We start from the raw sequence: 11271 nt of genomic DNA on the forward strand, positions 1-11271 counted from the left end.
GTAAAAATGCAAGCGACGGCCATAAACCTGCACAAATAGTGTAATTTGGATGTAGAAGAAAAGGGTTGTCTTAACCTTTGGCTATGTCAGTCAACTTGAGGTTGTGATGGTTGTTGAGGGCGTCCTCTGTCCCATCCAGGGTCTCACAGGCAGGACTTAGCTTGCCATTGTCTCCTTCCTGCTGTGGCAGGGAGCGGGGCAGGAACCAGAAGGGAATGCTGGACATGAGGAGGAGGACAGAGGACACCATGAAGCCCATCCACCAGGCGCCCACCCAGCGGGCATCTTTAGGAGTGATGGTCACACTTTCTGAATGACAGAAAAGAGTTTCTGAGTGAGTGCACAGTAGAAACAGAAAGCCTATTAATTTTTCACTGTAATTTCAATCTGTCACGTCCTTTGTTTGACCATATTGGATACCAGATTTTAATGGGAATAAACAGGCTAATCATGTCCTAATTACCGTAGTGGCACTGCACACTTTAGGTGTACTGATTGAGTTTGTTTGACAAATAAATTATTGATCATTATCTATCAGTGTCAGGACAATTCCTCACAGGGACACTCATAAGAGTCCTCCCTGACCTGTTCTGACAGGTGTGAGCCTATTTTTATGGTCCCGTGTCAGACTTTTGCACCATGAGCAGCAGACTGAGTCAAAATCTGTCTGATCCAAAGTCAGATTCTAGTTCTAGGGAAAATGCGTTCTTAGTTTTAACTCTGTCAACTGTTCTCATTTTAACCTACGAAAAGTAATGTGTCATTCATATATAAGCCATGTAATCATGAGCCATGATTTGGAGAGCTGCCTCATAGGAGGAAGTCAGGTGATGTAGTATAAAGAGTGACCAAGTCCGCATAGGAAGGAGGTCAGGGTGGATAGGCAGCCTGTTCTCCTGTCAAAAACGTTGATATAGGTTGTGTGCAAAGGCAGCGAAAAATGAGCTATATCTCCATATTTCACAGCCTGCTGTAATGCGCTCACCGCCTTATTGCTGACGTAGTGATTGACAGCCAAGTGAATTTAAAAGTCAGAGGTTGGGGTGGTGGAGGGGTCGAACAAGTAGCGGACTTTCACCCAGGAGAGTAGGGTTTGCGTCCTGTGTGAAAAACAAAAGTAAACCATTTTTATCTTAAGTTACGTTGTTTTCTTAAGTTACGTTGTTTACTTAAGTTACGTTGTTTATGTAAGTTGCGTGAATAACTTTTTTTAACATAACTTACTTTTTAAAAAAACTTACCCTTGTAACTTACCCTTGTACCCTTGTAACTACCTCATTTTGGGCATTTATTTACTGTTTAAACTGTTTTTATAACGCCTTACCAGACATTTTTTGCCATAAACATAGGGCCAGTGGTTTTACAACATAAATCCACAGAAACTGCAGCCTTTATTTACAACCACGGACCGTGAGCTATTTTTAGAACGTGCCGTTGTAGCATGAGCCACAAGCTGGCCCGTGTCGCGATACGTACATATGTACCCTGAAACACGAGCCGTGATACGTGCCAATGTGCCGGAATTTGTGGTACTGACACACGACCTCTTTCTGTTGGAGAACTTGTTGGAATAGATCAAACAAACATAAGACTTCAATTCAAAAGACTGCTGCTTGTGTTATGTAATTTAAGGGCTATTTTAGCCCAAACCATGGTCCTTTCCAAAAACCTAACCAAGTAGTTGAAGAAGTGAACCTGTGTTCCACATTCTGCACCCACACTGTAAGGCATTCCTGGAGAAAATCTGAGTGACATGAGTTGACATTTGGGAGCTGCCTTGCAGAAAAATAGAGATAGAGATAGACAAGAGCAAGTTTATCATTTCAAGCTGGTGACTGTCAGTTTTATCAGTTGAAATGAGGATATGTAAATGAAGATTTTATCAGCTGTAGCTAGCTAGCTAACTAACTCATTAAGCTAATGTTAGCTTACAGAGTGGATTAACCATAACTGATGATACATACGTATAGCAAACCGCTACACTTACCAATATCAACATATCCAATGTCAACATACAGTTTGGCACAATAGGAACCCAGAAGGAAACCAAACATTGGGCCCAGAAGAGTAATGGTCTGGAGGCAAGCTGCAAGTATCAAAACAATTGTTTAGCTTTTTGTAAGCTGTGGAAGGAAAAATTATAACACTTAGAACTCCAGTAGGAATACATTCGGTAAGAAAGTAAGAATAACCATGACTAGAAAATACCTATATTCTTTGTGAACACTTTAAACAAATGGATCTGTTGATTTACATAGCCTAATTCATGACATTTGAATCCTTTGAAAATCCAACTGGTAACCCTGAATGAGCAAAGACATCTTACCTATGTAAAAGGGCGAGTTTTCTGCTTTAGCAAAGTCGTCGATGTAAGAGATGCCCAGAGGTGTGACGGGGGTTTCTCCGATCCCTCGCAGAGCGTTCCCCAGGAACACATAGATCCACATGTTGGAACCAGACTCTCTCACACAGGCTCCATAAAGACAAAGGAAAGCATAGTATTGATTGAAGGAACAATCTCCTTGGATATTTTAAAATCACCAATGGTTATTGCAATTTCAAAACGCAAATGTAGAAAATACATATGCTTTTACAAGTAGTACTTTTTAAAAGTTAACCAACACTGCAGTGCATGTGTGTGTGTGTGTGTGTGTGTTGACGGCACCATTCATAGATTCTCATGATAATTTTGTTTCTAAAAGAAGACTTTGGTGTATCAAAAGCCCCCTCCCATTCACAAGTTATTGAGGAGAGAAAATAAAGTCTCAAACCAGATATCTGAATACAACGTGGTGTTGATTCAATACCAATATAATAGGACTGTGCTTTAAACTTGCATACCACTGTATTGTATGTGACTTCCATATTGGGTTCCTTTCAAAATAAATCTAATCAGAATGGCTGAACAGAATCATGACGTGTCTTTGTGAGAAGAGGAATTAATTATAGCTCAACAATAGAAAGACGGAGGTAACATTTCAACCGAAGCTGAGCAGATCTTAAAAATATTAAAGGACACATAAACAGATGTGTGTCAAAGCCGAATTTATTACTATAAATATTACAGATATCTGCTCTCTCAGTGATGCTGTAAGACCTGATGGTCCCACATATTATTCTGTCTCTGTTTTCTTTCTCTTTTCAGCTTTTAGCTGTTGCTGTGTGCTCTGCGGTCCGGATACAGACTGCTCATTGGCACTGGATAACTTCAGGGGCCTTGAGCAGTATGTAGACATGGGAGGTGAGTTGCTTTGAAGGTCAGATCTGGATCAGTGCATTCCAGGGATGTTTGAAAGAAAGCCAGTGGATTTTTAAGGCTCCAGGTTTCATGTTAAGGCAGTCTCTTTGTATATGCTGCTGGTGTGGATTCTTGTTGACTGACCATAGACAAGGACTCTAGTGTGGTTTTCAGGCTGACTTCTCCAACCATGTGACCAGTGCTATACAAGTATTCCCTTTAAATGTGTTATTCTTGTTCTATCTGTCTTTCTATGTTCAGGATATAGGCGTAGATATGTGACTTTGTATTTGTTGATGTAACAAGACTAAGAATTTGCCACACAGCCAGCCTCGCTGCATTTCAGTCAAAGCTAGAATTACTGCCTCATGCACAGCCTCTAAAACCAGTCAGTTTTACATTCCTGTCAGTCCAGACCATAGACTGTATAACACATATGTAGCAATTACAGTAGTAGTAGTACAATGATTCAAATATGGATGCTTCTGAAAGGAAGCTACACATTTTTAAAAGAGACACCTCTGATTCTGATATATGGTGTTAAATTACAGCCAGTTATTGCAGAACTATATATCACTGTGAAGTTGACATTTGACCCTTTGAATATATAATGTCATCGCTTTATAATTTTATTCTATTGGACATTTGTGTGATTTTTTTGGGTCATAATTAGTGTGTAAACTCCTGGGTTATCAATCAATCAAATCAATCAAATCAAAATGACTTTATTCATCCCAGAGGGGAAATTCAGTTAGTCTGGTAAAATCTCTTGTTATAGCTAAAAACAAGTTTTGCTGGGTCAAAGTGACCTTGACCTCTGACCCTCTGTAGGATTTATTGTCTGGGAATTATTTTTGGACTCTGATTCTGCTTCATTCTCAAGGCACCATCAGTCTCTTTCCAGATTTCATGGTTTTCCATCCGACTGTTGACATATAAGTGGTGGGCTGCAACAGATCCACATTAGCATCCATAGATCCACTCTGCTAGCTTTCCCTTGCACTGTTAGCTGCACATAAATGTGCACTTTGAAAGTACCACATGGCACAGAAGACTTTCCTTGCAGAAAACTCTTGCTTATTGCAGATTTAGATTCACAGACATCCAAATGACCTACCTTTGTTGTCTTCAACAGAAGGCTCTATCTGAATTTCAGGTACTTCTGTTTTCAGTGGATCCACACAGGCGGCATAGTTCACACTGTCATTCTGCAGAACCTGAATGACTGTGCTGTACTTGTAGCTGTGAAAACACACAGAGATGTCAGAAAAGATCATTTGGAGCTCATTTTTAGGTATCAGTTTTGTTCTGCTAAAGTTTTAGGCATTTGTTGATATTTACCGTCCCATGAAGAAGTGTGTGAGGCCGGTAAGAAAGGCCCCAACAGCCATGAGGAAACAGCCCACAGCAATGAGTCTGGGTCGATGTAGCTTGGCCCCAAAATGGCTGACCACAGCAAGAAACAACAAGTTGCCTACCTCCAGGAGAAAGAAACCAAGAGAACAGAAGAAGAAGAAATAATAGACATTTAGTAAATTCAGCAACAGAGTAAAAAGAATGTGACAAAAACTATTTAAAAAAAACATATCAGGTGGATAAAAGATCAGGGTTAAATGAAAAGATAGATGGTACCCATCTCAAAACTGCCATCTATGAGTCCAATGTGCATGCTGGAGAGATCGAAACGTCTCTCAATCTGAGTGATAGAGCTTTTCATGTAGGTTCCTGTTAGAGCCTTGGAGAAGCAGGCGAAGGACAGCGCCACAATAAACAACTAGAAAACACAAGGGGAAATATTAGTCAAAATAGGCAATAGAAAAAATTTAAAAATAAAAAGTTGATGTAAGTTCCTAATCAATATCCACCATTTCATATACACTTTGATAAATAAAAAATAAAAAAACGCTTCAGCAGGAAAGTTCAAATCGCTCATTTGATGCATTATTATTATTATTATTATTATTATTTTATCTTTTTTGTTGGTTTCCAGTTTTTAAAAAATGTTTTTTTATTATAAGCAGGTCTACATGCTATATAAGTACTGTGAAAGTATCAAACACTCATCCACAAAGAAATGCACACAACTTGTGGGGACTGAAAGAGACATATGCTAAAATAAAGTGTTTCAGACAGAAGTTGGATAAAGTTATTACAGACGGACGTTACATTACGTTTTTTTTAACATTTTATGTAATTTGCCAAATGCCAAAATTGCAATATAAACCTGAAAATGAGCATATGACCCATTTAACAGTTTCGGCCTCCACAGCCTCTGTATGTGGGCACCCTGGAGTCCCTTTATTACAAAATAAATCCCCTTCTGGGATTAACACAATTCTCCTGCATGTTCTGCTATAAACAGTATTTCAGCAATTATGTTGTATTGCTACAAAGGTTTTCATTTTCAGCTTAACCTTGATTGCGCTGGACTCAATCTGAGAATGGACCACTTGGGCCGTGAATTTTCTTGGAAACCTTAAATGGGACATATTGTGATTATTTTAAGATCCATACTTGTAATTTTGGTTTCTACTAGAAAATGTTTACACACTTTTATGTTAAAAAAAAAAACCCTTTAAAGTAACTGACCTAATTCAACAAAGTTCCAGCTAGCTGATGCCAGCAGTGTCACAGTTAGTGAAATGGAGATCACCTGAGTGCAGTTGATGTGTGTCAAGTGATCGTAGTATAAAAAAACATGTGTCTGGGAGGTCCAGTCTCTGGTTCATCACTATTCCTGCTACAATTGCAACATGATGACAAAAGAACACTCCTAGCAACTCAGAGAAAAGATCACTGAAAAGTATAAGTCAGGAGATGGCGCTAAAAAAATGTCCAACTCACTGGACATCCCACAGAGTTCAGTTAAACCATCATTAAGAAATAGAAGGAGTATGGCACTTGTTTATATCTGCCTAGAGTGACCAGACGAGTCTGTTTTAGCACCTTCTGCATCTTTGCTTTCAGTGTCTGCACCATCATTGCAGCCGGAGACTAATTGTGACAAAATAAAGCGTCCCTTTCGATAGCACCAAGACCTGTTTCATAATAAATAAAGTTGTGGAAACTTTTTACACTATAGGACCTCTAAGCAGAGCTCATAAAACCGTATGCATATGTTTCATTTTTTATTTTACTGTTATGGATTATTTGGCGATGATTTTAAGAATTTGAATTTTAACCCAATCTACAGATTGAGCTTAGGAACCATGAAGAACAAGTCTTGGATGAATTTGTTGTACAGATGCATTTTGGAGAAATGCTCCGTTAACCATGATGTGGTGCAATCAGGCAACACTGAGCTCATGATACTGAAGTGCTGATATGATGATCTGGAGTCACAAATGCAGCTTGCTAAGATTTTCGAAAACATCATTAAGATCAGCTCTTGGCTTGATTTGACCTGGTTTTGGGGAACTCTGAAAAATGTTCAATTTATCAAAAAACGATCACATGTTAAGCACTTATCCGTCCATCTATGATCTATCCACGTCTATCGAAGTTTGACTTCTTTGTTATGAGCCTTTTAGGCTTTTAACTGATGTTTTTATCAAGCCCATTCACCCTGAGTGCATCGACAAAATGAACTTCAACCCATATAGAAGAACACAATTAGAAGAAACTAACAAGGAGTGTTGATGACAGAAAACTTCAGTACTTTGAGAGTCGAAAGGCCCCTTTTTCTGTTCTTCTGGTCAGGGTCACACAGAGCCTGCTGGCTGGTCATTTTCTCTCCATCCTCTGCTGCTTTCTCCATCCTGCACTCGTTTGTTTGTCTGCCGGTCAGTTTACCTGCCCTCAGGCCACTGCAGACACAGATCGAATGTCAGGGTAAAGATAAGGAAATTGTGTGTTGCTTGAATTCACTCAGTAAAGCTACATGCGTGTTATGTAAGTCAGATAACAAAGCATCTCAAAAGCTCACTTATTAACATTTTGTATATAAGCGGCAACTTCTGAGTCAGAAAAGTAAAGCCAATATAGAAGTGCCCTAGACCTGTATTCTTTCAAATGTCCAGCAGGGGTCGACTCCACTGGTCGCAAAAATAAGTCTAATTGTATAAAAGTCTGTGATAAAATGCTCCTACTTGAGAGTAAAATAGACAATAAGCCAGGGCAGGCTTTCAGTTTGTGCTCAATTGGGATTGACAGGTGGCTACCATAATGCACTGCATGTTTTGTCTTATAACTTTGACCCTTTGACAGTTTGTTTTCACTTAATCAAAGTTAACATTAAAATTCTGGTTGTTTAAATTGTCTTGTTTAGTGTTTCTTTGGACTAAAAGATGCTCTAAGAGTCAGATGTTTATTTTGACATTATTCTTCATGCTTGAATAACAATATTTCTCATAATTCCACTTAAACACAACTTTAGATGTATTTATGGTACATGTATATTAACTGTATGTAACAAATGTTACATATTTTTAAGATTGAATAGATTGTTACACAAATTGGCATTTTTTTACTTGCAGTATAGGATCATCTTTGCATAGACATCATAGTTTGCCAAGCTTTCTGTTCATCACTACATCAGTAATCTGTTGCATAGTAGCGTTTCAAAGCTTACAACATGAGACAGTTTCAAGGACATTTTGGAAGGAATTTGAAATGTTTACAGGGAGGTGAATATGGTAAAATGATTAACTAACAGATATCACCATGAAACTTTCCAAGTTGATTAATGACAGTAAGACAATTATTTTTTGTTTTACAAGCTTTCTGAAATGTTCTGTATAAATATGCAAATGAGGCATCATCTAATGGTAACCTTTGGTAAAGTGAGGAGAAATCTGCAGTGACAAATACACAAAGTGTATTAGAATAAACACCTTAATTTGTAATTGGTTGTTTTCAAGACATTTTATGGAAGTAAAAGAAAAAGACCAGTGTAAAAAAAAGGATGGGTAGCACTTTCTATGTTGTAAGCACTCTTACATTCATAGTGATTTATAAAAATAATGACGAGTTTTATGTCATTGAATTGCAAAGTCCTGGTGCCATCCTGTCCCTCTAGCCTCACATGTCTGGATTTGTAAAGTGAGTGAAAAGTGAGCTGTACTGTTACCTGCAGTGTGAACTCCAGCAGTGTCTTCTCTTCCTAACAATCCTCTCAGCTCAGTAAGCGCCAGGAGATGCGGCATGAATCCATATCAGAGAAAAATGGTTTATGATGACAACTCATTTGTCCTCTGGATAACCTGAAGGGAGGGGAACCAGTTAGAATGATTTTTCAACTCATAACTCCAATAATCCCCCGCAGGTTTAGCCTAGTTAACGCCTTAAAAGTCTGATCCATTCCTGGTCAGCACGTCCTGATTTTATCAGAGGAATTCAAATTTTGTCAGAAATCACTACTGCAAAACAAGTACGGAGGAAGTTTGACAAAATACCTAGTGCATCTCCAGGCCAGGGGGGGGGACAGGGCTCTCCCCTCTCTTCTTCTTCTTCTTCTGCTTCTTCTCTTTAAACAGATCTTCCTACAGAGAGAAAACCTGCTCTCCCCTGAGCTCCTATTCTCCTGTGTGAGGGCAGAGCAGTTAGTTGGAACCAGTGGGACAAAAGGCCGCACACATTTTTATTCCACACACATGCCAGCCAGTCCAGGAGGGGGACAGCAACAAGAGAAGAGGGGGAGGAGGTGGAGGGGAGGCAGATTAGCAACTCCAAACCAGGCCCTTTGGATTATTCTTCTCACAAGGCAAAATATCAGATGCTTAAAAAGTTTTTCTTTTGACTTTCATGAATCTACTGATAACACCTAATACATATCACACATTAACCTGAAATCATCCACACTCATTCTTTAGAATTGCTTGATGGCTTTGACGAAGACTTTAAACATGGAAGAGTATGTTTCAATATTAAAGGGGCATCAACAATACACATTTTTCCTCTTATCTGCATTGTCATTCATTAATCTAGATTGTTTTGGTGTGAGTTTCTGAGAGTTGGAGATAACAGCATTAATACCATTCGCCTTGGCTGAGCTGTAACATGAACTATAGCTCAGTGGGACCAGGTGAGCTAGCAGTATCTATAGGCTATAAACTTATCTCCACAAGCCAGAGTTAGCGTCCTTCTTCTTTCTACACGGTGATATGATTGGTGGCTGTAATTTGGTTAAAAAAAAAAGTTTCTACAACTGCTCACAACAAGATGTGTGGATTTTGAGTTTTTAAAATATGTTTTTGGCACTTTGAGCATTAGCCCAGTGTCATCTAGTTCCATTACATCAGAGAGAGAGAGCAGATATCTCTACAGCCAGTATCTCCAACACTCTGCAACTCACTCCAAAACAATCCAGATTGATAAACAGCACTACAGGGAAGAGGAAAAATATGTATTTTCAATTTTGGAGTGAACTGTCCCTTTTAGAGCATGTCTGGGTATAAACATGTGTCAGGGAAAGTTGCATTAGTCCAGTGACCGGTGGGGGGTTCAGGCAGCCAGGCAGCAGGTCACTCAATCAGCTTTGGTCCCTCACAAATTCCAAAGATTAAGATTAAGAGCATTCACATTCCTGCACAGCAACAGTGGAGGAAGTGTTCACCACTTCGGCTTTCTGAAAAATTATACCTGGCACTAGAAATTTGGTGTTTTTCATGTCTTTCGTTACTGTATCTGGTTTCAGGTGCATTCAGACAGGAATCTAGTTTGTTCCTGCACCAGGGTGTTTGAGACCATTAGCTACTGTAGATGTATTTAAAAAGACTTAAACTTTTTTTATATTTTTATTCTGACTTACAAATGTTCTGCCTAACTGGCTTTAGTTGTACAAACAGAAGCAGTGTGACACTTCAGTGCCTCACATTGGATGCTCTGTTGTAGAGTACAGCCTGCTGGTGAGAGCAGACACTGCACAGTCTGACTGATTTTTTTTTAATAGAGCAGTGGATCACAGCCTTTTCCCTTTTCTGTCATTGACTAAACTGTTAACTCCTGAATAAGTGACATACACGGTTGCTCATAAAGTTGGAATAAAATATTCTTTACCTCTTTCCATAAAATGATAAGTGACAATTAGATTTATTCTTGACAAATAAAGTGTACAGGTGCATTTCAATAAATTAGAATATCATAGAAAATTGTATTCATGTCAGTAATTCAATTCAAAAGGGGAAATAACACATTATATAGATCCATTACACACAGAATGAAACATTTCATGTCTTAATTTATTTAGTTCTAATTATGATGATTATAGCTTACATTAAATGAAGACCTACACTTTAGTATCTCAAATAAATTTGGATATTCCAAAACACCAATTTCTATAAGTATATTTAATATGGAAATGTTGGCTTCTGAAAAGTATGTCCATCTATATGACTCAAAACTTGGTTGGGGCTGTTTGACTTGAACCACTAGAAATGGACTTTTCCATCATATGTAAAAGATGTACCTGTATATTTTCTCAAAACTTTATTCATCAGTCTCTTAAACATATCACAATGAAAATGAAACCATAATTAACGGAGGATTGTGTCTGAAAACACAATTATTCCAACTTTATGGGCAACTGTGTATTTTATGAATATTTCATATTATATTAAATGCATAATTAACCCAAATAGTGAACACAATGATTCATAGTTGATAATTAACTCTTTGTTTGTTTTAACTGTGTACTTTTATTATGCAGGACGAGGCTATTTAGCAGAGAGTGAATGCTCTGTGAATGAAGCTTGTATTAGGTTTTTACTGTGTCCTCATCCTGAGAGATTTTTTTGTTTATATTTTAAACCCAAATATTAAAAATAACATTGAATCAATCATGAATGCAATGCTGAGATATCAAATGTATTTTCTGAAGTGGGGGTTGTTACATTTCCATTGACATAAAAATGCTAACAACTTTTAAAATCTTATCTATACTAAAGTATGCACTATATATCTATTGGTAGTGTTATAAGGGTTTAACAAACATGCAGTAATGTAATTACTGCTCATAACAGTTACAATATATTATATATTTTCAGTTTTAATGGCAAAATACACTTTTTTCCAGTTGAAGGAGGAAAAAAACAACC

The 11271-nt window shown here is 38.0% G+C and overlaps 1 protein-coding gene across 3 annotated transcripts in view; it reads right to left on the reverse strand.

The window, feature by feature from the left end:
* The window catches only part of LOC131960825 (solute carrier organic anion transporter family member 1C1-like), a 57191-nt gene extending 48395 nt beyond the window's left edge, over positions 1-8796 (reverse strand). The window contains exons 1-9 of one of the 3 annotated variants that reach the window (XM_059326089.1): positions 8632-8796; positions 8307-8439; positions 6897-7044; positions 4871-5012; positions 4580-4712; positions 4356-4480; positions 2327-2473; positions 1988-2086; positions 76-309 (exon numbers count right to left, since the gene is read on the reverse strand). In XM_059326089.1, the coding sequence (XP_059182072.1) occupies positions 76-309; positions 1988-2086; positions 2327-2473; positions 4356-4480; positions 4580-4712; positions 4871-5012; positions 6897-6995 (979 nt within the window). In that variant the 5' untranslated portion in view covers positions 6996-7044; positions 8307-8439; positions 8632-8796. Of the gene's footprint in view, positions 1-75; positions 310-1987; positions 2087-2326; positions 2474-4355; positions 4481-4579; positions 4713-4870; positions 5013-6865; positions 7045-8306; positions 8577-8631 lie in introns of those variants that run through there. The other 2 variants (XM_059326090.1, XM_059326091.1) reach the window with 2 other exon arrangements.
* Positions 8797-11271: the final 2475 nt, after the last annotated feature.

This window comes from Centropristis striata, chromosome 22 (genome assembly GCF_030273125.1).
Source record: "Centropristis striata isolate RG_2023a ecotype Rhode Island chromosome 22, C.striata_1.0, whole genome shotgun sequence".
NCBI lineage: Eukaryota > Metazoa > Chordata > Actinopteri > Perciformes > Serranidae > Centropristis > Centropristis striata.